Below are 27,216 nucleotides of genomic sequence, written 5' to 3'. Positions count from 1 at the left end.
CCTGCATGTACTTGTTTCTTTGTTTAGATACAAACAACATCAGCCTGCTGATACGGTCACAGAAAACCTAAAGAAGTTACTCACATACTGTGAAGACATCTACCTGTATTATAAGCTGGCTTATGAACACAAATTTTATGAAATTGTAAACGTGCTTCTGAAGGACCCTCAGACAGGCTGCTGTCTAAAGGACATGCTAGCAGGTTAGATTTCACAGGTGCCTGTTTGCTTGTACTGATGGCAGGTTCCGACAGATGTCCGCGATCAGAGTAGATCGTTGTTCAATGCGAAAAGACCCAGCACTAGCAGTGTTTATGTTCCTTTGTGACTAGTAATGAATCGGAGACTTTTTGCAAGGGAATCCCTACTTAAGTTACTCATCTGTAGCATTTTATGTGGATACTAGTCTTTAGATCAAAAGCCCCCTCCTTTTTGGAGGCTTCTACTTCAGGAGGTGATAGAGTAATGATTAAAGAATACCTGTGCCTGCAGATTCCAGTTTCAAAGAAATTTAATATTATTTACATAGTTAAGGAATAGGTAGGTGATACATTTTCGTTTGTTAGAAACTGATCTTTCTATAATAAAAAATAGATTTTAATTCAGTGTATGTCATTACTGCTAAGGAAATCTTAGCCCTTGTCTGCCTTAAAACAGTATTTACTGTAATTATTGCTGTGTAGTCACTGCTCTCTGTTAATTCCTCAAATCATTTAGATGGTCACGTTTCCCACTCAATACTCAACAGAAGTTTGGGGTTCCTGTTTCTTACCTAAGAGAAATTACAAACTTGCAGAAGGGAAACTAACCACAGACTTCTTTAAATCGCCCTGGAGAAGACATGGGACAATGCTCCAAGAAATTCATGGAAAACAGTTAAGCTTTTTTCTCTGCAAAAATTGAAATCTATGGAGTTTTTTCCATAAACATATTAAGATCCATCATGTTTCATTTTTGCACCAGAATCTTTTCATTCTATTTTCGATGGACATTTTGAAGTACCCCTCATATAATGCCCCCAATCTATTCTTCCAACTAACCTGGATTGTAGGCTTACTTACCCCCAATAAATAGTTCTTCTAGGTACTTAATTAGGCCTTAGTATCTTACGACAAAATGATTTCTCAAATAAATAAGAGGAATGCACCCTCCATCCTTGTTGCTCTATGGTGAGGCTATGAAGGACATGGCAGGCCATTGATTTAAAGCTGAAATGGCACATAAAGCATTTGTGAGCTTTAGTGAAGAACAGAGAACAGTAGTCCCAAGAGCTACATTCTGTATTCTCCAAAAATATCTCTTGGGAGGTAACACAAAATTTAAGTCCTCACAATAGTGATTTTATTAAATTAGTTGCTTTATAAAACATTGCAGATGTCATAATTGTTAACATAACAATTTACCAAACTGTAGTTAACTGGTGCAGTTTGCTGAGAATGTTTTATAAAGAAAAGAAAATGCCAAAACCCTGGTAAAGTTGTTCCATTGCAGCCTAGGAGAACGAGAGAGAGTGGTTTCTCAGACACTTGAATCAGGCAAATGAAAACAAGCAGAGTTTCCCTTCCTTATCTGAAGCACTCCATCAGTAGAAATAGTCTGATAAATAAAACTAGACAGTCTATGCACTCAAGAGATTCCACAACTTGTACTGCAATAATGGAGAGGGTTACCTTCTTCAGCTTCAAAGTTGGAAGGTTTGGTCACTTAAGGATCAAACCAGAGCTTTTTCAGTCGCAGTATCTTCACTCTGAGATAAGCAGTCTTCTTCACAATGTATTTTTAATATCCTCACGCTCAATTTTAAGACAAAGCAATTTTAATACTAGGTGCACACCACATGCCCTTGCAGCAAACTGCTTTTCTTGACAAGTTATGAAGTAGTTCCAGGAGGTATGGTTAAGGCTGTATTACTGAATGGTGCTGGTAAATACTACACAATTTTTTGTCATGTTGCAACCCTTGTTTCCAATTTAGTGACTGCTGCTATGGAATCAAATAGCAACACTGACAACATTATTCGGCTGTGGGTTTTTTTGTTTTTTTTTTTTTAAACTATGATTTAGTAGCAACTGAGTTCCCGATTTTAACCCCTTGGCAGCAAGATCCAAGTTCCCTCCTTTGCACATTAGCACCTAAGTGTCAAGGGGTTAAATAACCAGCACAAAAGATACTGCACTTCTGATTGTAGCATTTGGCAGAACTGAAAGGAAAGGAAGTTGTGCTACATGTTGAAGGGATTGTGGGCAACAGAAAGAAGACAGCAGAAGATGATAAAATGTCACATGAAGTCTTCATAGTCTTGTGCATATCCTCCATCATAGCCCCCGTAATCTGCCAGATCGTCTTTCATGGTGGCTTTTAATCCCCCTCCAGGAACCACACCTTTCTTCTTCTTTTTGGCTTTGCTTTGCTAAGGATGAAACAGAGCAATTCATGAGACTTCATCTGCTATGAGCACCTTATCTGGTATAGCAACCCTCAGAGAAGCACCACAGCCACCAGTCCCAAAATATCTTTAGTTCTCTGAGGGAGAGAGATTCTACTACTCACTCAGGAAGGACAGGAGCACCCCTGTGAATACAAGGACTCTCTGTAAACAGGACAGTAACAGCACCCAGGCCTCTGATCCATTGCAAATTTAAGTGGTATTAGTGAATCTCTTGACTCTTAAGTTTCTTTAAATAGGCCAACTACATTAGAGAATATTCTATGTACAGACCCATCCTATTGTAATAGCCCTTTCCCTGCAGTTTGCTCTTACCTTTTCTTGCTTTTGTTTTTCACTGCAAAGCACAGTCAAGGAATTGGTAATCTTTTTCAAGTCATCGATTTCCACTAAAAAAAAAAAAAAAAAAAACACTAATGTTTCAGAATAGTTAGAAGGATGTTTATCTTGCTTTTACTTTTTTAACAAAAGTATTCAGTCATTAAGCGTCAGTAACTTTGAAATGATTGTGAACTTCTTTTAACAACAAGTAGTAAAGAATCATTCAGCCTGTGGTTAAGGCTGACTGTCATAACTTATCTATTTAAAGAAAAATGGTAAACTTGGCCAGAAAATACGATCAGCGCCACACCATTGCTCATGAGGGACTCAGAGCATCAGCAGGGCTTACAGTGCTCTTTGCCATCCTTCCTCCCTCCCTCAGTCTGTGTCTCATCAGAAAAGTGAGAACCATGCCCTTCCTTCCACAACACCCCTCCTCATTCTCTGTCTGGGATGGTTACATGAACAGGCAGGGACAGTTCTTAAACCTGAAGATGACAATCTCCTACCCCAGGAGATCTCCGTTTTGTAGCACAGGAACTAAAATGAAAACAGTGATCACTCTGTTGTTGTACAGAGATAGGCTTAAGTAGTAGACAACATATCCTTTTGAAGCTAGATTAGAAAGCGCCTCCAAAAATAGGAAAAAATCGGGCAGAGAAAAATGCCAGCTCAGGGTCTATCACTGCTCAAATCAGAAACTCCAGCTTAATGATAATTTCTAAAACCCCCATTTAAAGTTCACTTGTAGGATTCCTTTTTTTATTTATTTTATTTTTTTCTTCTGACAGGCAGAGTGGACAGTGAGAGAGACAGAGAGAAAGGTCTTCCTTTTTGCCGCTGGTTCACCCTCCAATGGCCGCCGCAGCCAGCGCACCATGCTGATCCGAAGGCAGGAGCCAGGTGCTTCTCCTGGTCTCCCATGGGGTGCAGGGCCCAAACTTGGGCCATCCTCCACTGCACTCCCGGGCCACAGCAGAGAGCTGGCCTGGAAGAGGGGCAACCGGGACAGAATCCGGCGCCCTGACCGGGACTAGAACCCGGTGTGCCGGTGCCGCAAGGCGGAGGATAAGCCTGTTGAGCCACGGCGCCAGCCTTTTCAATCTTAAAAACAAACAAGACGGGAGCCAGTGCTGTACCGTAGTGGGTAAAGCCTCCACCAGCAGTGCCAGCTTCCCAAATGGATGCCGGTTAAGTCCCAGCTGCTCCATTTCCCAACCAGCTCAGTAGAAGATAGCCTAAGTCCTTGGATCCCTGCACCCACGTGGGAGACCCGGAAGAAGCTCCTGGCTTCGGATCGGCACAGCTCTGGCCGTTGGGGCCAACTGGGGAGTGAACCAATGGATGGAAGACCTCTCTGACTTTCAAATCTTTAAGAAAATAATAAAATAACCAGGGCCCAGCACTGGCATCCCATATGGGCACTGGTTCAATTCCTGGCTGCTCTACTTCCAATCCAGCTCCCTGCTAATGGCTTGGAAAAGCAACAGAAGATGGCCCAAGTGGTTGGGCTCCTGCATCTACATCAGAGACCTGGATGAAGCTCATGGCTTCAGCCTGGCCCAGCCTTTGTCATTGTGGCCTTTTAGGAAATAAACCAATGGACTGAGATCTAACTCTGCCTTTCAAATAAACCTTTTTAAAAGCCAGGGTAGGGGTGGGGCCGGTGCTGTGGCATAGTGGGTAAAGCCTCCACCTGCAGTGCCAGCATCACAAATGGGCACACAGGTTTAAGTCCCGGCCCATCCAGCTCCCCTGCTATAGCCTGGGAACACAGTACAAGATGGCCCAAGTCCTTGGGTCCTTCACCCACATGGAAGCCCCAGAAGAAGCTCTTGGCTTCGGGTAGGACCAGCTGCGGCAGTTGTGGCCATCTGAGGAGTGAACCATAGGATGGAAAACAGCTCGCGCGCTCTGCCTCTCTATAACTGCCTTTCAAATAAATAAATCTTAATAAAAAGCAAATACTAGTAAAACCAGTCCTTTCCACATCTGTGGTGCACCACCTATGGCTGTCACTCCCATACACCCTGCCCTGAAACCGATGACTCCTTTCAGGGTGTAGCACCAAAGCCAGGACTCAGAGAATAGGTGCATCTATCTTGTCCCTGGCCTTCTCATTTGTAAAATGAACAGTCACCAAATTCTCACCCAACTCAAATCCTGTAAGCCCAAAGATCATCCCCAGACACAGATAATTCCTAGCACCTTTCAAGAACAACTGAAATAAGAAGCCAGTTTACTTAGCTGCTTTGACAGTAAGCCCAGGTGTCTCTTTTGGAAGTAGCTGTAAAACAATGGAGGAGTCAGAGTCCCCTCCCAAGTCAACAGAGTAACAGCGAAGGAACAAGGCCCGAGTCCATATTATACCACAAAAACAAACCAAACCCTTCCATCCTTCTATGATGTCCTTGTTATGGTCTACTCATAGGAAGTAGAGATTAAAATTACTTACATGAAATACACACATCTCGAACTAAGGCTTCCAAAAAACTGGCATAATATAGTGACTTTTCATACTGTGTAATTTTATCTTTTAGTAACTTTCCAAACTCTGTGAAATCTTCTCTTGAAGATGGGTTCATAGCATCTATTCCATAAACTGTATTATTAACACCTGTAGGAGGAAAAATAAACACACTGAAAAGATCAGGAAGTTAAGAGTTTCTAAATGTTTATAAACCACTTAACTATCTGATTAACCCTGTTTTTTTAAATTTATTCTAAAGCAGAGGTTCTTAACCTGGGTCCATTGGAGACTGAACAGAATTCAGTGCATCTGTGAGAGAACTTATAATGCTGTTCAGTCATTACTTTTTTTTTTTTTTTTTTGGCAGGCAGAGTGGACAGTGAGAGAGAGAGAGACAGGGAGAAAGGTCTTCCTTTTGCCGTTGGTTCACCCTCCAATGGCCGCCATGGCCGGCGCACCGCGCTGATCTGGCAGGAACCAGGTGCTTCTCCTGGTCTCCCATGGGGTGCAGAGTCCAAAGACTTGGGCCATCCTCCACTGCACTCCTGGGCCACAGTAGAGAGCTGGCCTGGAAGAGGGGCAACCGGGACTAGAACCCGGGGTGCTGGCACCGCAGGCGGAGGATTAGCCTATTGAGCCGCGGTGCCGGCCCAGTCATTACTTTCAAAATACTTAGACTACCACCTGATCTTATTAATACATCAGTATATTTTTACATGTTAATACATTAATAAACATGTAATTCTGTTTCATAAATTTTTTCAATTTTAGTATTTTGATACCTATTTCAATATAACATATTTCCTTTGTAAATAAAGTCCTACATATTTTATTCCTTTAAAAATATTATCAAGGCAAGCCTTCTGGTACAATAACATGTCACTTGGGACACCTGCATCAGAGTACCTGATTCAAGTCCTGGCATCCACCTTTTTTTTTTTTAAAGATTTATTTGAAAAGCAAAGTTACGCAGAGGCAGACAGAGAGAGGTCTTTCACCCGTTGATTCACTCCCCAAATAGCCACAATGGCCAGAGCTGGACCGATCCAAAGCCAGAAACCTCTTCCGGGTCTCCCATGCGAGTACAGGGACCCAAAGACTTGGGCCATCTTCCACTGTTCCAGGCTATAGCAGACAGCTGTATAAGGAGCAGCCGGACTCGAACCAGCACCTATGTGGGATGCCAGCACTGCAGACAGTGTCTTTATCCCGTACGCCACAGCACTGGCCCCCTGGCTCCACTTCTAATCTAGTTTTCTGCTACTGTGAATCCTGAAAAGGCAACAGGTTCAAGTGCTTGGGATTCCTGCCACCCACATGGAGATAAACACTGAGTTCCTGGTTCATGGTTCCTGGCCTTGGCCTGGTGCAGACTCAGCTGTTACAGGCATTTGGGAATGAATCAGCAGATGGAAGATCTACTGCCATGCAAATATAAAGGAAAAATTTTTAATTAAAATATGTATTTTAGGTAGAGGTCCACAGGTTTTACCAGCTGCTAAAGGCATCCATATCATGAAAAGGATGCTCTCATGAAAAGGCTACCCAAGAATAACCCACAATAAATTGGGGAGACAAGGGAATAAGGCACAGGAAACAAAGATGGATTCTGTAAAAATATTCAGTTCACTAAATCCAGAAGCTCAGCCGTTAAGGTTCCTCCTGGGACACCCCCAGCCCGTACTGGCGTGCCTGGTTCTGGCACGCTCCAACCCAGCTTCCTGTGAGCATGCGTCCTGGGAGGCAGCACGTGACGGCTCAGCACATGGGTAGCTGCCACCCACATCCCACATGAGAAATGCACGCTGAGCTTCAGCCTGCTGGCTTCAACCTGGCCCCGCTCCGGCTGTCGCTGGCATTTGGAGAGTAAACTAGCAGATAGAAGATCTGTCTCCTTGTCTGCCTATCAAATAAAATGAAAATAAATTCCAAGACATTTTAATAAATGTAGAAGCTAAGCAGGGGCAAACCATGTGCTAAATACCAATAGAAAAATTAATCTACCTAAAAGAATGTCAGCCTCGGGGATAAGTATGCTTTGCATCCTTCTCAGTATCTAGAAAATTAGTTGTTAATACCACAGATTCAGAATTTCAGTATGAGAGAATGAACAGTAGAATCCGGTTTACCAAAGACAACAAGTGTATATTGATTTTACCTTTTAATCTGAAGCTGATGTCTCACACTTAAGTTTTCTGTACACTGCATAAACCTACCTCTTTAATGGCAGTTTTCACCATCCTATAAAAACACATAATGGCTGAGTGCCCTCTAGAATTAGATGAACACACTGAAGACTTGCCAAGCATACGCTGGTACACAGGAGCATTCACAACAACCTTTTTTTTTTTTTTTGGACAGGCAGAGTGGATAGTGAGAGAGACAGACAGAAAGGTTCACCCTCCAATGGCCGCCGTGGCTGGCGCGCTGCGGCCGGCGCCTCACGCTGATCCGAAGCCAGGAGCCAGGTGCTTCTCCTGGTCTCCCATGTGGGTGCAGGGTGCAAGCACTTGGGCCATCCTCCACTGCACTCCCGGGCCATAGCAGAGAGCTGGCCTGGAAGAGGGGCAACTGGGACAGAATCCAGCACCCCGACCGGGACTAGAACCCGGGGTGCCGGCGCCGCAAGGCGGAGGATTAGCCTATTGAGTCACAGCGCCGGCCAACACAACAACTCTTGAGGTTGCTAAAGCCCCACTGACAGAAGACTCAGAAGAAGCTTCTGGCTCCTGGCTGTGGACCAGCCCAGCTCCAGCCATTGCGGCCATTTAGGGAGTGAACCAACAGATGAAAGATCTCTTTCTCTAACTCTGCCTTTCAAATAAATAAATCATAAAAACAGAACAATCACAACAGTCAGCCTGCTTGATCCATTTTAGAGAAGACAAAGGATAGGGGAGAAAGAATAAGTAGATCTTTCTTATATAGACTTCAATTTCAAGAATCTTTTTAAAAGATTTATTTATTTATTTGAAAGTCATAGAGAGAGAGAGAGGTCCTCCATCTGCTGGTTCACTCCCCAGATGGCTGTAACAGCTGGCGCTGTGCTGATCCAAAGCCAGAAGCCAGAAGCTTCTTCCAGGTCTCCCATGTAGGTGCAGGGGCCCAAGGACTTGGACCATCTTCTACTGCTTTCCCAGGCCATAGCAGAGAGCTGGATTGGAAGTGGAGCAGCCAGGTCTCAAACTGGCACCTATAGGTGATGCCAGCACTTCAGGCCAGGGCTTTAACCTGCTGTGCCACAGTGCCGGCCCCTCAAGGTTTTTAATTTCAGCAATATTCTATTCTGGGGCTGGCATTGTGGTTCAGTGGGTTAACATCGTCTACAACACTGGCATCCCGAATGAGCAACGATTAGAGTCCCGGCTGCTCCCTACTAATGCACCTGGGAAAGCAGTGGAAGACGGCTCAAGTGCTTGGGCCTCTGCATCCATTTTGGAGACCCCGAAGAAGCTCCTGGCTTGAGCCTGGCCCAGCCTTGGCCACTGCAGCCATCTGGGGAATGAACAAGCAGATGGAAGGTCCATCCATCCATCCCTCTGTCTCCCTCTAACTCTGCCTTTCAAACAAATAAATAAATCTTTCAAAAAACTTTACAAACTTCTCTGAAAAGCATTCAGTAAGTAACAACGTCAATAAACTTTTGTTCAGCTCAGGCCATGTCTACCTTCTGTGCCATGGAACTCTCCCCCCTGGAGCGTTCTGAATGTATTTATTTATAGGACCTACAGGTTTCTTTTATCTCATGCACTAACCACTGCTGCAGGTACAATATAGAAATGGAGGTCCTCTAAAGATATATGCCATGGTGAGGGCCAAGAGGGTCATAGAAAGAAACCATCCTAAGCACAAGACACAGCCAAAGCTGAGTGCCCTAGCTGTGGTCTAAGTCTCTTAAGGCAACAGGAGAGCCCTATAGTCGGTTCAGTGTTTAAATTTCAAGGCCACAAACCTTACATTTCATCCAAATCTCATTCAGCTGATGAATATATTCTATTAGGAAGTGTGGAGGCTGGCACTGTAATGTAGTAAGTAAAGCCACAGCCTGCAGTGCCAGCATCCCATATGGGTGCTGGTTTGAGTCCTGGCTGCTCTACTTCCAATCCAGCTCTCTGCTATAGCCAAGGAAAGCAGTACAAGATGGCCCAAGTGCTTGGGCCCCTGCAACCACGTGGGAGATCCAGAAGAAGCTCCTGATCCCTGGCTTTGGATTGGCCCGGCTCCCCCCCATTGTGGCCTTTTGGGGAGTGAACCAGCATATGAAAGATCTCTGTCTTTCTCTTTCTCTGCCTCTAATTCTGGCCTTCAAATAAATAAATCTTAAGGAAAAAAAAATGTGCTTTGAGTCCACTGACTTTTTCTATCTTAATCTGTTTTGAAACTCAAAACAATTATTCAAAAGTCTGAACACATATCCTACTCTAGCTTCTCAAGTAATGAAGTCTCAAACATACAGAAAGAGATTAAAAACTGCTTTCTAATACCTAAATTAGCTACTACTGTTTTCTTTATAAAAAAAAAAAAAAAAAAGCAGATGTTTTCAGGGCTGGTGCCGTGGCGCAGCAGGTAAAGCTGCTGCCTGCAGTGCTGGCATCCCATATGGCCTACAGTTCGAGTCCTGGCTGCTCCACTTCCCACCCAGCTCTCTGCTACAGCCTGGGAAAGCAGAAGATGGCCCAAGTCCTTGGACCCCTGCACCCACATGGGAGACCTGGAAGAAGCTTCTGGCTCCTGCCTTCGGATTGGCTCAGCTCCTGCCGTTGCAGCCATCTGGGGAGTGAACCAGCAGATGGAAGACTTTTCTTTCTGTCTCTCTATCTCTGCCTCTCTAATAAATAAATAAATCTTTTTTTTTTTTTTTAAAAAGGGTAGATGTTTTCTAAATCTTCATAACTAGTAAGACTTCTGGAATTTCCATGTGGAACAGTTTAATACTGCACTAATCTGTACCCTCATCTTTTTTTTTTTTTTGGCGCCCTCAACTTACCAAAAGTTTCTTTTGCTAATTCAAGGTCTGACTCTTCCTGTAATTTCTTTAGCCGCAGTTTATCTGCTAATTGTTCTTCTGGTGTTAGCACTTTGGGTTCTTCTGGTTCTTCTAACTAAAAGGAGACAGAAAAGTTTTAAAAGAGCTGAATTATGATGGGCCCAGTACACTGTCGTATTGCATGAATATTTTAATAGGGATAAATAAATAACTGCATGTATTCATAAAGTGATTATTGTATTTCAGGCAGTCTTCTAAACATTTTAAATATTGCTGTTCCAGTTTTACAGATTAAAAGCATTGGCACCAATATTAAACAACCTGGCCACAGAAATGGCACTCTCACTGCCACTACCAAGAATGTATTGGATCAACCTTTCTAGGGCAACCCAGTAATATATTATCAGGTTATAAATTATTTTGTATGTTTAAATGAACTAATTCTACTACTAGGTATTTATCATAAGAAACCTTAGACAAAAATATTTAAGCACAAGAATACCTGTTGGAGTTTCATTTACAATTTCAAGTAAACAGAGACAACCTAAGGGTCTAAAAACACTATGGCGTATCCCTGACAATATTATATGGACATTAGAAAATGTTTCCCTTTTAATTATATTATAGAACTACAAAATTATCATTGCAATATTTTATAAGCACAATAGAAGTTGTATACTTATTTCCTAATTTCATTCCTCTTAGATGACAATTAACATGTGAGTGTATAACTTCTCATGATAGTTGTGAGGTAATTCTCTATGACAAATATGTATTACATTTACTATGAGGGAAAAATTTTGACAACAGTTCCTGGGGAGCAAAGTAAAGGGAATTTGTGTTCTTTATGGTTATCCATGTTGATGTAATTTGAAGATTTTCAATCAGAAACCTGCTTCTCAAATGTCACAGTTTATTTTTTATGGCGAAGATAAAATTACAAAAGAGAAGTCATTATGACAAGTCAGGACGTCTCAGTACATTTTCTTCAAAGAAATAGGGAAATTTTCTTGACTTAAATGTCTTAGTACACCAGGACAGCATATGTAATTCCTGAATCAAAACTAAGAATATCTTAACTCAATGCTTGGTCTAACATAAACTGAGTATACTCTGAAAGTTTCTTCACGCTAGAGATTAATATGAAGATATAACAAAATAAGGATACTTCTAACTGTAATGACCAAGAAAGATCCAATCAGTACAATTTCTTACACTGAGTTGTAAGATTCTATTACTTATTCTGATCACAGAAACACAGGGAGATATTTTTAGATATACAGATATACAAGTTAGCAAAAAGTGTGTGTGTGTGTGTGTGTGTATAAATAAAATATTCCTGCCCTGGGGGCAAAACAGATACTCTCATGCATTGTTGGCAAACGCAAATCAGTACAACCCTACTTGGAGGGCAATTCAGGACCATTTATCAAGACTATAAATGTGATATGCCTTTACCCAGCAACCCAGGTTTGCAAATTTACCATACAAATAATAGACAGACATACATGGTTATTACTGAAGTACTATACATTAAGAAAAGGGCTGAGAAAAAAAAAAGCTAACCTTCCACCTGAAATAAATTATGGTACACCTCGGCATTGAAATATTATACAGCTACCAAAAAAATGAATCGGGAGGAAAGACAGAAACTAATGAAAATGAAAAAGGTTTCTTATAGGATATGATAAGGAAGACAGCAGAGGATAGGAATGGATGTTTGAGACTTCCCTTCTCCCTAGTTTTATTAAAGCTTAATTGACAGGCAAAAACTGTACATATTTATGGTGTACCATGTGATGTTTGATACATGCATATACTGTGAAATGATTAAGCTAAATTAACATCACCTCACCTATTTCTTTGTATGGTGAGAACATTTAACATCTCTTAGCAATGTGAGATGTTTCTGAGTACACCATTTTTGTAGTTTTGATATCTGAACATTTTCCTGTTCAGAAAATAAAAGGACAGGCATTTGGCCTAGCCAGTTAAGCCACTGACTGGGATACCTGCATGCTTTTATCAGATTCCCTGGGTTCAAGTCCTGACTCCACTCTCAATTCCAGCTTCCTGCTAATGTACACTTTGGAAGGCAGCAAGGGATGACTCAAGTACTTGGGTCTCTGCTACCCTCACGGGAGACCTGGACTGAGTTCCCAAATCCCAATTTCAGCCTACCCCTGCCTCAGCTGTTGTGGGTATTTGAAGAATGAGCCAGCCAACAGATCTCTCTGCAACTCTACCTCTCAAATAATAATTTTTTTAAAGATTTATTTATTTACTTAAGAGGCAAAGTCAGACAGAGGGCGAGACAGAGAGGTCTTCCATCCACTGGTTCACTCCCCAAATGGCTGCAACAGCCAGAGCTGGACCCATCTGGAGCCAGGAGCTTCTTCTGGGTCTCCTAAGTGGGTGCAGGGGACCAAGCACTTGGGCCATCTTCTGCTGCTTTCCCAGGCCACTAGCAGGGAGCTAGATCGGAAGTGGAGCAGCCAGGAATCGAACTGGCACCCATATGGAATACCAGCATCACAGGCAGAGGCTTAACCTACTGTGCCACAGTGCCAGCCCCTCAAATAATAATTTAAAGAAATTAAAGTCAAATGATTTCAGAACCAAGATCTGGTGATTATACATCCCAATTAGGATACATTCCAAATCCAAAAAAGAACTTCAAGGAAATCCTAAATTGCATCCAAGAGCTTACCAATACTAACAATATTGGTATTGTAGAAAAAGGCAAATAGTTATGTTAACATTATTAGAAACCAGGATTTTCAGCACAAGATAAAATACCGATAGGAACACATATTCTTATTTCCTAGCTTTGTCCACAAAAAGGGGTCTGGAAGGCAAGGCCACCCCAACAATATTAGTACCAGTCTCTAAATATCATATCTAAATATTATATTGGTCTCTAAATATCATTTCCTACTTAGACAAGCTGATTCTTTATCTGAGGAAGTTTACCAGATGCACCTGGCACTTATAACTGCACCAGAAACAAAGAAGCTTTCAAAGACTAAGGGTTCTGTTTAAAAAAAAAAAAAAAAAAAAAGTAAAATAAAACACACAGGAACCAATTTAAAGGTATCAACAAAACACAAAAACATAATCACTGTATCTGAGTAAAACAATGAATTTATAAAAATGGGTAAGTTCACAAATTTACTCAAAAAAAAAAAAAAGTCCCTCATTTTCATCTTTAAGATATTATATCCTCTCCTTTCTCTGAAAATTGGTAATTGAAAGAATTCAGGTGGCCGGCGCCGCGGCTCAATAGGCTAATCCTCTGCCTATGGCGCCGGCACACCGGGTTCTAGTCCCAGTCGGGGTGCCAGATTCTGTCCCGGTTGCCCCTCTTCCAGGCCAGCTCTCTGCTGTGGCCAGGGAGTGCAGTGGAGGATGGCCCAAGTGCTTGGGCCCTGCACACGCATGGGAGACCAGGAGAAGCACCTGGCTCCTGGCTTCGGATCAGCGTGATGCGCCGGCCGCAGTGCGATGGCTGCGGCGGCCATTGGAGGGTGAACCAACAGCAAAAGGAAGACCTTTCTGTCTCTCTCTCTCTCTCTCACTGTCCATTCTGCCTGTCAAAAAAATAAATAAAAGAAAGAAAAGAATTCAGTTTTTACTATGCCTTTTCCGTACAAATTATAGACAAAGTACCCCATAAAGGACCAGCCAATAAACAAAGTCAGAGAATGAAAAACATCATCATTCTGCAATCCCTAATAAAATAGGCACTGATCATCAACAATACTGAATATATTGGATGATGTGAAACTTGATTGTTTATGAGTAGAAAAATTCATAATTTACAATTCTATAAGTAAAGGGTCAGGCTGTCTAGCTTAATTCAATGATCATGTTTAGCACCACATTACATGACTTCTGACACAGGATACAATATGAAATACACAGCATTACTTCTAAAGTATTCCAGCCAAAACTGTTTAACCTGAATCTAACCAAACCTTTAGACCTAACTGCCCAGTTACAGGAAACTGCAAGTGTGAGCAATCACACAAATCTAACTGGGATGTTCTACATGACAACTATCAAGAGGACGATACCTTAACAACAAACACAATGTATGGTCCTTGCTTAAAGAAATCAAATGTAAGAGATTTGGGGACAATCAGAAAAGTGCCTACAAACACTATTACATCATGTTAAAAAGTCAGCATTCATTTTTTAGGTGTGATAATACTATTATAATCTTGTAAGAAACATCTTTTTCAGTGATGCATACTGAAGTAATTAAAGGTAAAGCACATAAGGTTTGTTATAGACTTGATTATTTTTTAGCCAAACAAGAACAAAAAAAGCAAATATGGTAGAACATTAACAAATATAGGTGATATATATTATTCATTATGCTATGCTCTCTACTTTAATGTCTGATAATTTTCTTTAAAAGTTAAAACAAATTAAAAATGCTTTCCATGACCTGAAATGGAAAGATCTCTGTGATATATTAATAAGCAGCAGCAATGGAATAACACACTGGTTTAAGCTGCCACTTGTGATGCCTGCATCCAATTAGAGTGCTGGTTTTCATCCCAGCTGCTCCACTTCTAATCCAGCTTCCTGTTAATGTGCCTGGGAAGGCAGCAGAAAATGGCCCAAATGCTTGGGTCCTTGCCACCCTTATGGGAGACCAGGATAGGGTTCCTGGCTTTAGTCTGGCTATCATTGCCATTTGGGGAGTGAACCAGGGGATGGGCGATCTCTCTCTCTCATCTCTCCCTCTCACTCTGCCTTTCAAATAAATAATCTTAAAACTATCTACTTGTAGGGTGGACAGAGAGATACAGGTTCTATAAATAAAAGGTTGTGAGTGCTTTTTAATACTGTTTTTATTTTTGAGCCACATAAATGTGTTTTCTATTCAAAAAGAAAAATGCTCCTGATCCTGCTCCAAATAACCAAGAACAAAGCACAGAAACAGATACTTTTTGTATCTCAGTATGTACACCGCACACAATGACTACAAAGAACTGCAGACATGGGCAAAAATCATTGACTGTGGTCACTGTGCAGTCACGACTATTCCTGAATGTCTGTAAAACTTAAATGGCATCTAAACATGACAGTTGTACATTCTGCTTTTGCAGGAACCACACAGCAGTCTGTTTTGGGATTCACCCATCTTAAGGCATTCACTTACAGTCCGTACAGAGTCCTTCAAATTGACAGGTAGTACTCACAGGCTGTAAGACACAGCAAAAACTGCCATGAGAATTCTGTATCTTAGGAAAAAAACAGCACTTACCCTCTTCTTAATTTCTTCTTGCCTTTTCTTCTGTTGCCGTTCTTTCTCTTTAATCTTTTCTGCTATTTTTTTCTTCTCTGAAATTTTTATTTCTGAAAGAAATGTTTTATTCACAGTTACACTGAATATTTACCAGTTTATGGATGAGATAGACATGATATCTGTATATTTCAAGAGACTAAACCTTTCTCGGCTTCCAGTTCATATGCTGATTTCCTGGCAGACAAGAATGGAAAAGTTCTGGAGCTTCTCCTTCTCCTCTTTAATGTGATAACTAAAATTCAAACATCTCCCTTCTTATTTCCTGATCACCCTCTAGATAGGACTTAAGATTCTTGAACAATAATGCCAGACACTCCACTCTCCTAATAATAGTCACACAAAGGAAAAAAACAGCAGATATCACATCTGTTCATAGTTTGAGGGAATACAGAAAGATGCAAGGAAAAGAGAATTAAGGTGGGACTGAAAGAATGCTTCCTGTCTAAATGCCAAAATGTTCAATTTTGTCATTTAACTTAAGCACCAAATGCCTACCAAGACAAAACCAAAAATGGAGGCGCTCCAGTAGCTCACCTGGTTTTACTTCTGCTTCCTCTTTCTTTTCGTCGTCATCATCATCCCAGTTATCCTAAAGAAAAGGACCTCCATTAATAATTCTCGCATGTTTGTGTTTCCGTCAACTTACTTTCAACTTGTCTAACTCCATAGAAACAGCTTGTTGCCATTTTTGAGGTAATGCATTAAATTTGTAAATTAACAGAGATAACTGACATAACATTGAGCTGTCAAGTCTAGTTTTGTTTTTTTTCATGAGTGTTTCAAAGTTTCCCTCTTAGAGGTTTTGCACATTTCTCTTTCTGATTATTCCCAAGTATTCATCTTCTGTTTTGCTACTGCATTTCTAGCTGGTTATTATTCATGAACAATAAAGCTACTGATTTTTCTGTTAATTTTATATCCTGCTATCCTACTGAATTCATTTATCACTTAAGTTATATTTATCATAGACTTTTCTAGGTAGATATGTTGAGTATTCCTAATCCAAAATGTTCTAAAATCTGAAATTTTTGAGTATGTTGCAAGTGGAAAATCCCACACCTGACCTCATGTGACAAATCAGTTAAAATGCAGGTGCACTAAGAACACTGTATAAATGACCTTCCAAATATATAAAGATATAACACACACACATTTACTGTGTGCAAGAAACATAAATTTCATTTTTAAACTTGGGTTTCCTACCCAAAACATCTCATTTTATATATGCAAATATTCTAAAATCAAAAAAACCTAAAATCCAAAATATTTCTCGTCCTAAGTATTTCAGATGGGACACTCAACCTCTACTAGCAGATCATCTGCAATTAAGACAACTGTATTTGTTCTTCACCAATCCTTCTGCCTCACAATTGACTTCTCTTATTCTCATTGCTCTGGCTCAATCTCGAGTACAATGTGGGATACCAGTATCTTTGCCTTGTTCCTCTCTTCTTGGAAATATCTTGTGTTTCCCCATGAAATGCTATGTGTTCCACCAAATTTATGCATAATTTAGCAATTTTTTCTTTAATTGCTTCTGGATTTCCGGGCAGAAAGTCTCTTCTTCCAACGAAGAATTCATCTACATTTTCTTCTAGAATGTGTAGGGTTTCACTATTTCTTCATTTAAATCCCTGATCATATGGAGTTTTTTATGAGTGTGAAACATAAAGGTAATTCTACTCTTCTCCAAATGGCTACCCAGTTGTCATAGCATAATTCATTGAAAGCTCATATTCAGGGCTGGCGCTGTTGGGGTAGCAGGCAAAGCTGCCGCCTGTGAGGATGGCATCTCATATGGGTGCTGGTTGGAATCCCAGCTGCTCCACTTCCAATCCAGCTCCCTGTGTCTGAGAAAGGCACAGAAGATGGCCCAAGTGCTTGGGCCCTTGTACCATGTGGGACACCTGGAAGAAGCTCCTGGTTTTGGGTTGGCCCAGCCCTGGCCATTTGGGGAGTGAACTAGTAGATGGAAATTTTTTCTCTCTCTGTCTCTTCCTCTATGTGACTCTTTAAAATAAATTAATTTTAAAAAACCTCATCTTTGCCCCGTGATTTACATATGCTAAATTTCTTATTCCTTGGATCTACTTCTGGGCTTTCTGTTCTAGCCCTCTGGTCTAATGTCTCTTTGTGCACCAGTACCATCCCATCTCAATTAGAGGCTTTACAGAATGTTTTAACATCTGCTAGGGCCAGTTCCCCCTTGCAGATTTTCAGGACTTTCATGTTTTCCTGACCACTCCTGCATGTCTGTTTTTCCATCTGAGCCTTTATACCAACTCATCTAATGCCAAAAAAAGTTTCTCCATTAGCAATTAAAATACAAACTAAAATTAATAGCTTTATTTGGCGATTCAGTGTTTTAAATTAAAAAACTGAGGAAACTTTATACTTCTTACTTTTTCCATTGCACACCCTAGCCAGTGGCTCACTTATTTGAAGCCATATTGCACACAATACAACCCTGTTTAATGACTTAAATCTATATTTGTATGATACTTAGGCCAGTATTAAGGCAGAGTTAGGAGTTGACCAACAGCTTCACAGATTCCCAACTCCTAACTTGAGTAGGGTGCCCTGACATAGATCAACACTCTGTCTTCTCTATGCCCAACATAACCACTAGACTAAGTATAAACCAATTACCAAACACAATTCTCTAAAGGCTCCACAGAATTTAGAAGGTTCAAGTTTACTAGAGACAAACACAGCCCTGTATTTAAACAGGGCTTTAATCTACAGGTAGACTGGCCATGGTCTAAGCTACTAACAGGCACACTACAACATGCTATCGGAAGCTAAGACACTGAGCCACAGATGACAGATGAAAAGCAGGAGGCCCTGACGCTACCCTAAGAGGCACAGGCTGACTAATATGCCACAAGGATGACACCAAGCTTGTGGTTTTATAACAAGACCAATCATGAATCTAAATCAGTCTAGGTATATAAACTAACCAAGGCTTGATTCTTAATAAACATCTATAAGTCCCCCAAAGAAATTAAAAATCCAATATCTGGACTAAGGCTGTCATGAGCTCTGCAAGCAGAATGGGAGGAACTTTATATAAAAGTAAGCATCTTTTTATAATCACCTTGACACTTCAACCCATGATTCAGTCTCAGACTGGAAGCAAACTGGTTAGTCATTATTTGGATAATTAAGTTACTAGAGTTAGAAATTAGAGTTCAAATGTTTATATTACTCTACTGGTTTACGTTCTTTTATTAGTGCATCACAGTACAAAAGGAGCCAGAAAGCTAAAAATAAAAGTTAACTAGTAGATACTTTTGTTGTTGTTTTAATCTTCACAGAACACCCTAAGCCTGAGTCTGTGATAGGTTGCCTAGGCAATGCTTCACATAGGAAAACCATTTGCCTACTTCCAATGAGTGCACACTCACAACCTCTATCATACTGATAATAATGTGAAATAGCATTTACTGAGAGCTTGCTTTGCACCAGGTACTGTGCAAAGAGCTTTGTATGTAGTAACATAGCTAATCTTCACAACAGTTCTGAAAGTAAAATTATATTGTTCTCATTTTACAGATAAGGAAACCAAGGCTGTGATATAGCCATCCCACAAGCTCAGGGAAAAACAAGAACTGTTCTGAATGGCCCAGAGTTCCTTCAAAGTATCAGAGTAAATAAGACTTCTTCCCGGAGACCATAGTATAAAACAAGTATCAGAACTAAGTACTTCCTCACCAAAATCCTTTTTTTTCAATCAGCTCTGGAATGAACACCCCTGGAATCATAGTGACTCACATTAAAAAGAAGGGGTATAGGGGCCAGCACAAAGGTGCAGGAAGTTAAAGCTATGGCCTACAGTGCTGGCATCTAACACTGGGCGCCAGTTTCAAGTCCTAGCTGCTTCAATTCCGATCCAGCTCCCTGCTGGTGTGCCTGGGAAAGCAGCAACAGATGGCCCAAATCCCTGGGTTCCTGCACCTAGGTTAGAGACCCAAAGGAAGATCCCAGCTCCAGGCTTTAGCTGGCACAGCCTTGGCCATTGTGGCCATTTGGGGAGTGAACCACTAGATGGAAGATCTCTGTCTCTCCTTCTCTCTGTGACTCTACCTATCAAATAAATAAATCTTTTTTCTTTTTTTTTAAGATTTTTTTTTATTGAAAGAATTACAGAGAGAGAGAGAGAGAGAGAGAGAGAGAGAGAGGTCTTCCATCCGATGGTTCTCTCCCCAATTGGCAGCAACGGCCGGAGTTGCGCCAATCTGAAGCCAGGAGCCAGGAGCCTCCTCTGGGTCTCCCATGCGGGTGCAGGGGCCCAATCACTTGGGCCATCCTCTACTGCTTTCCCAGGCCATAGCAGAGAGCTGGGTTGGAAGAGGAACAGCTGGGACTAGAACCGGCACCGATACGGGATGCCGGTGCTTCAGGCCAGGGCGTTAACCCACTGAGCCATAGCAACGGCCCCTCAAATAAATAAATCTTTAAGAAAAAAAAAAGAGAGGCAGGGGAAGGGGTAAAGCACATGCTAACAAAATACAGCTGGGTACACTGGTTACCCACCTTCAAACCTCAAACTGCCTGTGGTGTTTTTTTTTTTTTTTTTTTTTTTTTACAGGCAGAGTGGATAGTGAGAGAGAGAGAGAAAGAGAGAGAGAGAGAGAGAGAGAAAGGTCTTCCTATTTGCCTTTGGTTCACCCTCCAATGGCCGCTGCGGCCGGCGTCCGAAGCCAGGAGCCAGGTGCTTCTCCTGGTCTCCCATGCGGGTGCAGGGCCCAAGCACTTGGGCCATCCTCACTGCCTTCCCGGGCCATAGCAGAGAGCTGGCCAGGAAAAGGGGCAACCGGGATAGAATCCAGCACCCCAACCGGGACTAGAACCTGGTGTGCCGGCGCCGCAAGGCGGAGGATTAGCCTGTTAAGCCACAGCACCGGCCTGTGGTGGTTTTTGACTAATTTGAAGAAACTTGTCTCTGGGGCCAGCACTGTGGCATAGTGGGGAATGCCAGCACTGGATGCCAGTTTGAGTCCCAGCTGCTCCACTTCCGATCCAGCTGTCTGCTATGGCCTGGGAAAGCAATAGAAGATGGCCCCAAGTCCTTGGGCTCCTACACCCACGTGGGAGACCAAAAAGAAGCTCCTGGCTCCTGGCTTCGGATCGGCACAGCTCCGAACATTGTAGCCACCTGGGGAGTGAACCAGCGGATGGAAGACTCTCTGTCTCAACCTCTCTCTGTAACTCTTTCAAATAAATTAAATCTTAAAAAAAAAAGTAACTTAAGGTATAATATCTACCTCACTACTTCAGGGAAATCAGCCCAATTTTCTATAAACACTAGAACTTTATAAATGCTAGTAACAAATTCAGATAAAAAGAAAAAGGATTCCTCAAGAAATACCTAAAACTAACAATAGGAAGTAAGTCTATAAGCCACTTCAAAGAACCCTAAATGTGTATTTGGCTCAAGACACTACCTATCAATATGCAATTAAATCGCTTACCCAGTTAATTTTTGGTAGCCAATAAATCTCACAACTATATTTATCTCCAAATCAATTACCCAGGCTGCTCTCCAAAAATTTAGCCCAGCTTCTTAGAACAGAGGCTGATAAACTCCTTGCTTATCTATACTCTTGCCCTGCAGATACATAGCCAACATCATTTGAGCCATTATTCTGAAAGAGGCGGCTCCTTTTCAAGTTTAAAACCCACAGCCCAATAGAATGTGATTAAGCTTTAAAAATAAAACAAACATTTAAAGTCCTGCTTCCTTTTTATTTCTAACAATGCAGGTAGTAGTTGGCAGGTTCTGTCATTTTTATAATAGACAACTACAGAACATCACATGCAATGAGAGAACACATTTAGGGATGAAAATGCTTTCCGCCTGAAGCAAGATATATTTATAGATTCTCAAATAGAAGTAGCTTCACAAGAGCAGTATAACTCTTTGGCCACAAAGCAACAGCCCAGGAACTAACATACATTCCTTCCCCTTTTTTCTTCAAATAATTTGGTTTAGATAAGACAAAATCTCTTGCAGAAGTCCTTTACTAATGTTCTATAAACTGTGTGGTTCTGCTCTGAGTGGTCTCAGAACTCTGCAACGAAATCCTGGCAAAGCTAGACTACCCAGCAAAGTTGAGTTTTTCAAACAAGATCAGTCTTCTATCAAATCAGAAATATGCTGGTCTCTGGAAATAAATGTACCAGTCTTAGTAAATTCTACTTCATTTCATCTAATTCACTGGGTTTTTAACATCCTATAGTGGCTCAGCACTGAGATGAAGTTCTACTACCTCAATGCTTCCTATCTCATAATATATCATATTATATATGTTATATATATATCTCATATATAATATATATCAATCAATTCTACTTTAAACTTCTAGCTAAGCAAGATTAAGATCAATACATTTTAAAAACGGTGACTTATTTACTTTCAATGGATCAGCATGACAAATATAATAGGCAAATATTTTTTAATACCAAATATATTTCCTAATGCAAAACTTGCTACTTTAACCTTTTCTACTTCTTTATGTCTGGTATTTTTCAGAAGACACATAAACACACTCTAAGATATCCATTCCCTGGAAAAATGTCCACCTTCTGAGTATTGCTCAATACTTTCACATTTCTCCAATATATAGATTTCATTTTTCAGAAGCTGTTCCCAATGCTTGAAAAGTGTTCTCAGCCTGGTAGATTCAAACCATTATCTGCAATAGGATCCTAACAGGGTGAACATGCAGGATGAGACAAGCAATTTTCAACTAAGCCAGTTTACTTTAGAATCTTTTTAAATAAATTCTACAACACAGGATGGTTATCCTGGTGGTTAGGATGCTGATGTCCAATACTGGAGTACCTGGGTTTGAGGCCCACGTCCAGTTCCTGACTTTACCTTCTTTCTGATACAGACCCTGGGAGGCAGCAGTGATGGCTCAAGCAATTAGGCTCCTGCCACCCAAGTAGGAGAGCTGGATTCAGTTCCTGACTTTGGCTTCAGCCCAGTCACGGCTGTTCTGGACATTTGGGGACTGAAACAAAATGATTACCACGCTGTCATTTAAAAATTAATTTAGGGGCGGCGCCGTGGCTCACTTGGCTAATCCTCCGCCTGAGGCGCCAGCACCCCGGGTTCTAGTCCCACTTGGGGCGCTGGATTCTGTCCCGGTTGCTCCTCCTCCAGTCCAGCTCTCTGCTGTGGCCCAGGAGGGCAGCAGAGGATGATCCAAGTGCTTGGGTCCCTGTACCCACATGGGAGACCAGGAGGAAGCACCCAGCTCCTGGCTTCTGATCGGCCGTGGTGGCCATTAGAGGAGTGAATCAATGGAAGGAAGCCCTTTCTCTCTGTCTATAATTCTGTCAAATAAAAAAAAAAATTAATTCAGGGGGCCGGCAGCCATGGCTCATGTGGCTAATCCTCCGCCTGTGGCGCAGGCATCCATATGTGCACTGGGTTCTAGTCCTGGTTGCTCCTCTGCCAGTCCAGCTCTCTGCTGTGGCCCGGGAGGGCAGTGGAGGATGGTCTAAGTGCTTGGGCCCCTGCACCCACATGGGAGACCAGGAGGAAGCACCTGTCTCCTGATTGGTGCAGCTCCGGTCATGGCAGCCATTTGGAGAGTGAACCAACAGAAGGAAGACCTTTCTCTCTGTCCCTCTCACTGTCTGTAACTCTACCTAATTAAAAAAAAAATTTAGAAGCTCCTGGCTACGGATCAGCACAGCTCTGGCCATTGTGGCCAATTGAGGATTAAACCAGTGGATGGAAGACCTCTCTCTCTCTCTTTGCCTCTCCTCTTCTCTCTGTGTAATTCTGACTTTCAAATAAACAAACAGATCTTTAAAAATTATATTTTTTTAAGATTTTATTTATTTATTTGAATGGTAGAGTTATAGACAGTGAGAAGGAGAGAGGTCTTCCTTCATTGGTTCACTCCCCAGATTGCCGCAACGGCCGGAGCTGCACTGATCCAAAGCCAGGAGCCAGATATTTCTTCCTGGTCTCCCATGCAAGTACAGGGGCCCAAGGACTTGGGCCATCTTCTACTGCTTTCCCAGGTCATAACGGAGCTGGATTGGAAGAGAGGCAGCCAGGACTAGAACTGGCACCCATATGGGATGCTGGCGCTGCAGGTGGAGGATTAACCTACTGCGCCATGGCGGCAGCCCCTAAAAAATTGATTTAAAAAAGAAATTCTACAATACAATTGTAGAGGCAAGTGCTTGAGCCAGTTAAACACAGCCAAAGATTTTCTACAAACTCTATACCCTTTGAACAAGTCCACCTGTTCTACTGAAATGCTGAGAGACTAGCAAAATGGAATAAAAGCTGTGCTGTCTCTGTTTTCAACAGGTACTTATTGCATTCTCAGTCAACACATCCTACACATCATTCCAGCAATGAGAAAGGAGTCCAGTCATACATGCCAAGTGAACAATTCCTCCCACTGCCTCTGCACAACAAAATCAGTAAGAATGGCAAAATGAAGCCACAGTGACAGGAAAGAATGCTCCCTAGTTCTCACTTCAAGAACAGCAAAATACTAGGTCCATTGAAAAATAAAACACTTGGGGCCGGTGCTGTGGTGTAGCAGGTAAAGCTGCTGCCTGCAGTGCCAGCACCCCATATGGGCACCAGTTCAATTCCTAGCTGCTCCACTTCTGATCCAGCTCTCTGCTATGGCCTGGGAAAGCAGTAGAAGATGGCCCAAGTGCTTGGGTCCCTGCACCCGTGTGGGAGACCCAGAAAAAGCTCTGGTTCCTAGCTTTGGATCAGCCCAGCTCTAGCTGTTGTGGCCACCTGGGGAGTGAACCAGTGGGTGGAAGATTGCTTTCTTTCTCTCTGCCTCTCTGTAACTCTGCCTTTCAAATAAATGAATAAATCTTAAAAAAATAAAATAAAGGAAAAATAAAACACTACCAGAGCAAAATTATTATAACAAAGACCCAAGTTCTCTTATCATTTTCCAGGACATTACAAATGACATTAACATAAATTCTTAAAGGTTAAGTACTAGATATTCAGATAAACTAAAGAACACATTACTTTGCTTTTGAGGACTTTTTTAATTCACATATTCTGTTACTTAAGTACTACAATTATCTGACTTCAAGAAAGCTACTTTTGTTTGCATCTTTTCACAAAAATATTAAGCAATAAAACATCAGAATTTAGACATGTGACTCACTACTATGCAACATGACAACTTTTCAACTCTAGACTGATAACCTCCAGGCAAGCAAACTTGTGCTTGCAAACTTGTGCTTGCTAACTTTCCATAATGTCTACTTACTACAAACTTCACTAATGGATTGACCATAGTTATCAAGCCAAAAAAATTAATACTGTAACATGAAATGAGACAGAATTAATGTTTATTGAGTAACTACCAACTGGTAGGCAAATCAGCTTAATGTATCTCGTTTAAAACACAAAATAACCCTCTGAGATAGGCCCTACAAAGACCATTTACAGATTGGAAAACTGTAACTTGCTTATGACAAATCTACAAAATGTCAAGGCAACAATATGAAACTAGGTCTTACTCCAAACCCAGGAATCAAACTACACCACGGATACCACATCTTGAAACTCAAACAAAATAAGCTAACATTTCAACACAGGGATATTAACAGACAGATTCAGCTTCCGCGCTCCAGGATCAATATTAAAGTTCAGGTAAAAGAATTATTATCATTTATATAAAATTCTGCACTGGAAGAGTAAATAGACAAGATTCTCCTTGTGGTTCCTAGCAATATATAAATCTCCAAAACTAGTTCCAAGTGATCAGAATTCTATTGACCAGCACTGACTTCATTTAGATACCATGAAACCAGCAACTTCATGGTAATCAACCCAGACTACTCCATTTAAACTTTATTTTCTGGGACTTCTTTCTTGATTTCTCCAATCTTTTCATTACATTTTTCTTTGCAAATGTTTTGACTGTCATGTCCTGTATGCACACAAAGAGAAAGGACAAATCTGAACTCAAGGCTCAAGACTGAAAATGTATCACATTGTGGAGAGGTAACTAATATCTTGTAAGGAAACTGATAATACAATCCAGTCCTAAGTTTACATAATACATAAATGAAGCATCTAAGTATCTTCAGTCAGTAACAGTGCTACCTATTCACTCCAATGAGTGCAAAGCTCATATCATTCCTGAATCTGAGGCTATTGGATACAATTGCACACCCTCCTCTCCCCCATGAGCCCTAGGTGCAAAGGGAAAAATTTAAACAGCAGCACCATTAAGCGCATCGTGATTTTCGGGTTTAAAGCTTCAACCCAAGCAGAAAGGTAAAGAGCTAAACATTCCCTAAAATTTCCATTTCATACAAAGCTCTCTCTGCACAGATACAAGATTTTTAAGAACTTTGTTAATAAAAGTCTTAACATTCTGGACTTGTGACTTTTGCTTAAAAAAAAAAAAAAAAAAGCAAGAAAGCCACAGAAGTCGACGTTATCTACAGTCACAAGATGGGCCCCGGAGAGTTCACAAAAACAAACAACGACGGTGAATATGGCTGAGGTCCACAAGGCACAGGAAAAATATAAGTACTGGGTCTTCCAATCATTAACTCTTAAATGTTTTCTTGGGCGTCATTCACGTTGTAGTAGACGAAAAACTGTCAACTCTCCATTTTCCAGGTCACTGTGTGGACTCCCCAGGTATCTGTCCACTAACTTCTGGCCATCTCCGTTCTCAGTTCATCCTTTTTAACCACAGGGTGGGGGAAGGGAGAGCTCAAAGTTATTTCACTTTACCGCTTCTATTAATCTCATGTGGGAAGAAAGGATGAAATTAACCCACAACATTTCACCCACCTAACTGCTCGAACAAACTCTCTAAACAGGCCTTCGGAGTCACAAATGAAGTTGCTGGCTCCGGGGAGCCCTGAGCTCAGACAGGCAGGGCGGGTTTCAAGACTTTCCATATGGGATAAACCATGGCGCTCGAGCCCCAACTTCCCAGTCTCATCCTTGGCGAGAAGCTCCGGACCGCGAAGCTTGCACGTGGGCCGGCCTGGTTGCTGCTGTCACGTCTCGTCGCCAGTCGGCAGGTGGGATCCAGGCCCGAGCGCGGACCCCCCAAAGCGCGGCTGGGGTCGGCTCGCCACTGCCTTCGGCCAAAGAGTCGAGAGGCCACACTGCCCGCCTGATCCACATGGTCGGCGAGCGGAAGGAGAGAGGGCACCATCGGGCCCTACGCTCGTGCCCGGACCCGCGGCTCCCAGGCCCGGGCGGCGCCCCTGGGCCGGGAGTTCGCCCGCCGGCGGGCCATCCCGCCAGCGACAAGGCCGGCCCACTCCCGGGCTGCCCAGCGCCCCAGCCCGCACCCACCTTGACGTCTTCATCCTCGTCCTCGCCTTCCCAGCGGTCCCCACCAGCGGTGCCGCCGCCCCCCACCTTCCGCACCGGGTCTTCCACGGAGAACGTGTCCGCGTCTACGGAAGAGAGCGAGCCGCGTTAGTGCCTGCCTCGGCATGGGGCCGGCACTGGCCCGGGCCCTAACCCCGGGGACTTCGCCTCACCCCAGGAGTCCGAGTCGCCCGCCGCTGCCGCCGCCGCCGCCGCCGCCGCCGCCATCTCGAGCCGGGTGTGAGCGTGTGTGAGGGGAGAGCTGGCGCGGAGTTAGCGCGGCGGAGGTGAGTCACTGGCTTTGCTCTCGTTGGCC

At 42.3% G+C, this 27,216-nt stretch overlaps 2 protein-coding genes across 2 annotated transcripts in view; one reads left to right on the top strand and one right to left on the bottom strand.

Annotated features, from left to right (window-relative positions):
- The window catches only part of SPG11 (SPG11 vesicle trafficking associated, spatacsin), an 82,333-nt gene extending 81,732 nt beyond the window's left edge, over positions 1 to 601 (top strand). Inside the window, exon 40 of the mRNA XM_062205817.1 lies at positions 28 to 601. Within this exon, the coding sequence (XP_062061801.1) occupies positions 28 to 208 (181 nt within the window). The 3' untranslated portion in view covers positions 209 to 601. The remainder of the gene's footprint in view (positions 1 to 27) is intronic.
- Positions 494 to 27,216, bottom strand: EIF3J (eukaryotic translation initiation factor 3 subunit J). Its single transcript, XM_062205819.1, has 8 exons — positions 27,074 to 27,216; positions 26,883 to 26,986; positions 16,079 to 16,133; positions 15,503 to 15,594; positions 10,225 to 10,339; positions 5,223 to 5,384; positions 2,762 to 2,835; positions 494 to 2,410 (listed from the first exon to the last, which is right to left on the bottom strand). Exons 1-8 carry the CDS (start codon positions 27,126 to 27,128, stop codon positions 2,279 to 2,281), a joined length of 789 nt encoding a protein of 262 aa, XP_062061803.1. The 5' UTR covers positions 27,129 to 27,216; the 3' UTR covers positions 494 to 2,278.

This window comes from Lepus europaeus, chromosome 11, assembly GCF_033115175.1.
Source record: "Lepus europaeus isolate LE1 chromosome 11, mLepTim1.pri, whole genome shotgun sequence".
In the NCBI taxonomy this organism is placed as follows: Eukaryota; Metazoa; Chordata; class Mammalia; order Lagomorpha; family Leporidae; genus Lepus; species Lepus europaeus.
Note: the sequence above shows the minus strand (reverse complement) of the source record. Positions and strands in the feature narration are given on the sequence as shown.

Bases quoted from the DNA above. Each gene is read 5' to 3' on its own strand.
- EIF3J (XM_062205819.1), bottom strand. From the start codon at position 27,128: ATGGCGGCGGCGGCGGCGGCGGCGGCGGCAGCGGCGGGCGACTCGGAC. The intron at 15,595-16,078 runs GTGAGCTACTGG...CATTTCTTTCAG, and splicing joins GGAAGCAGAAGTAAAACCAG to AAATAAAAATTTCAGAGAAG. The intron at 5,385-10,224 runs GTAAGTTGAGGG...TTCCTCCTACAG, and splicing joins ATTAGCAAAAGAAACTTTTG to GTGTTAATAATACAGTTTAT.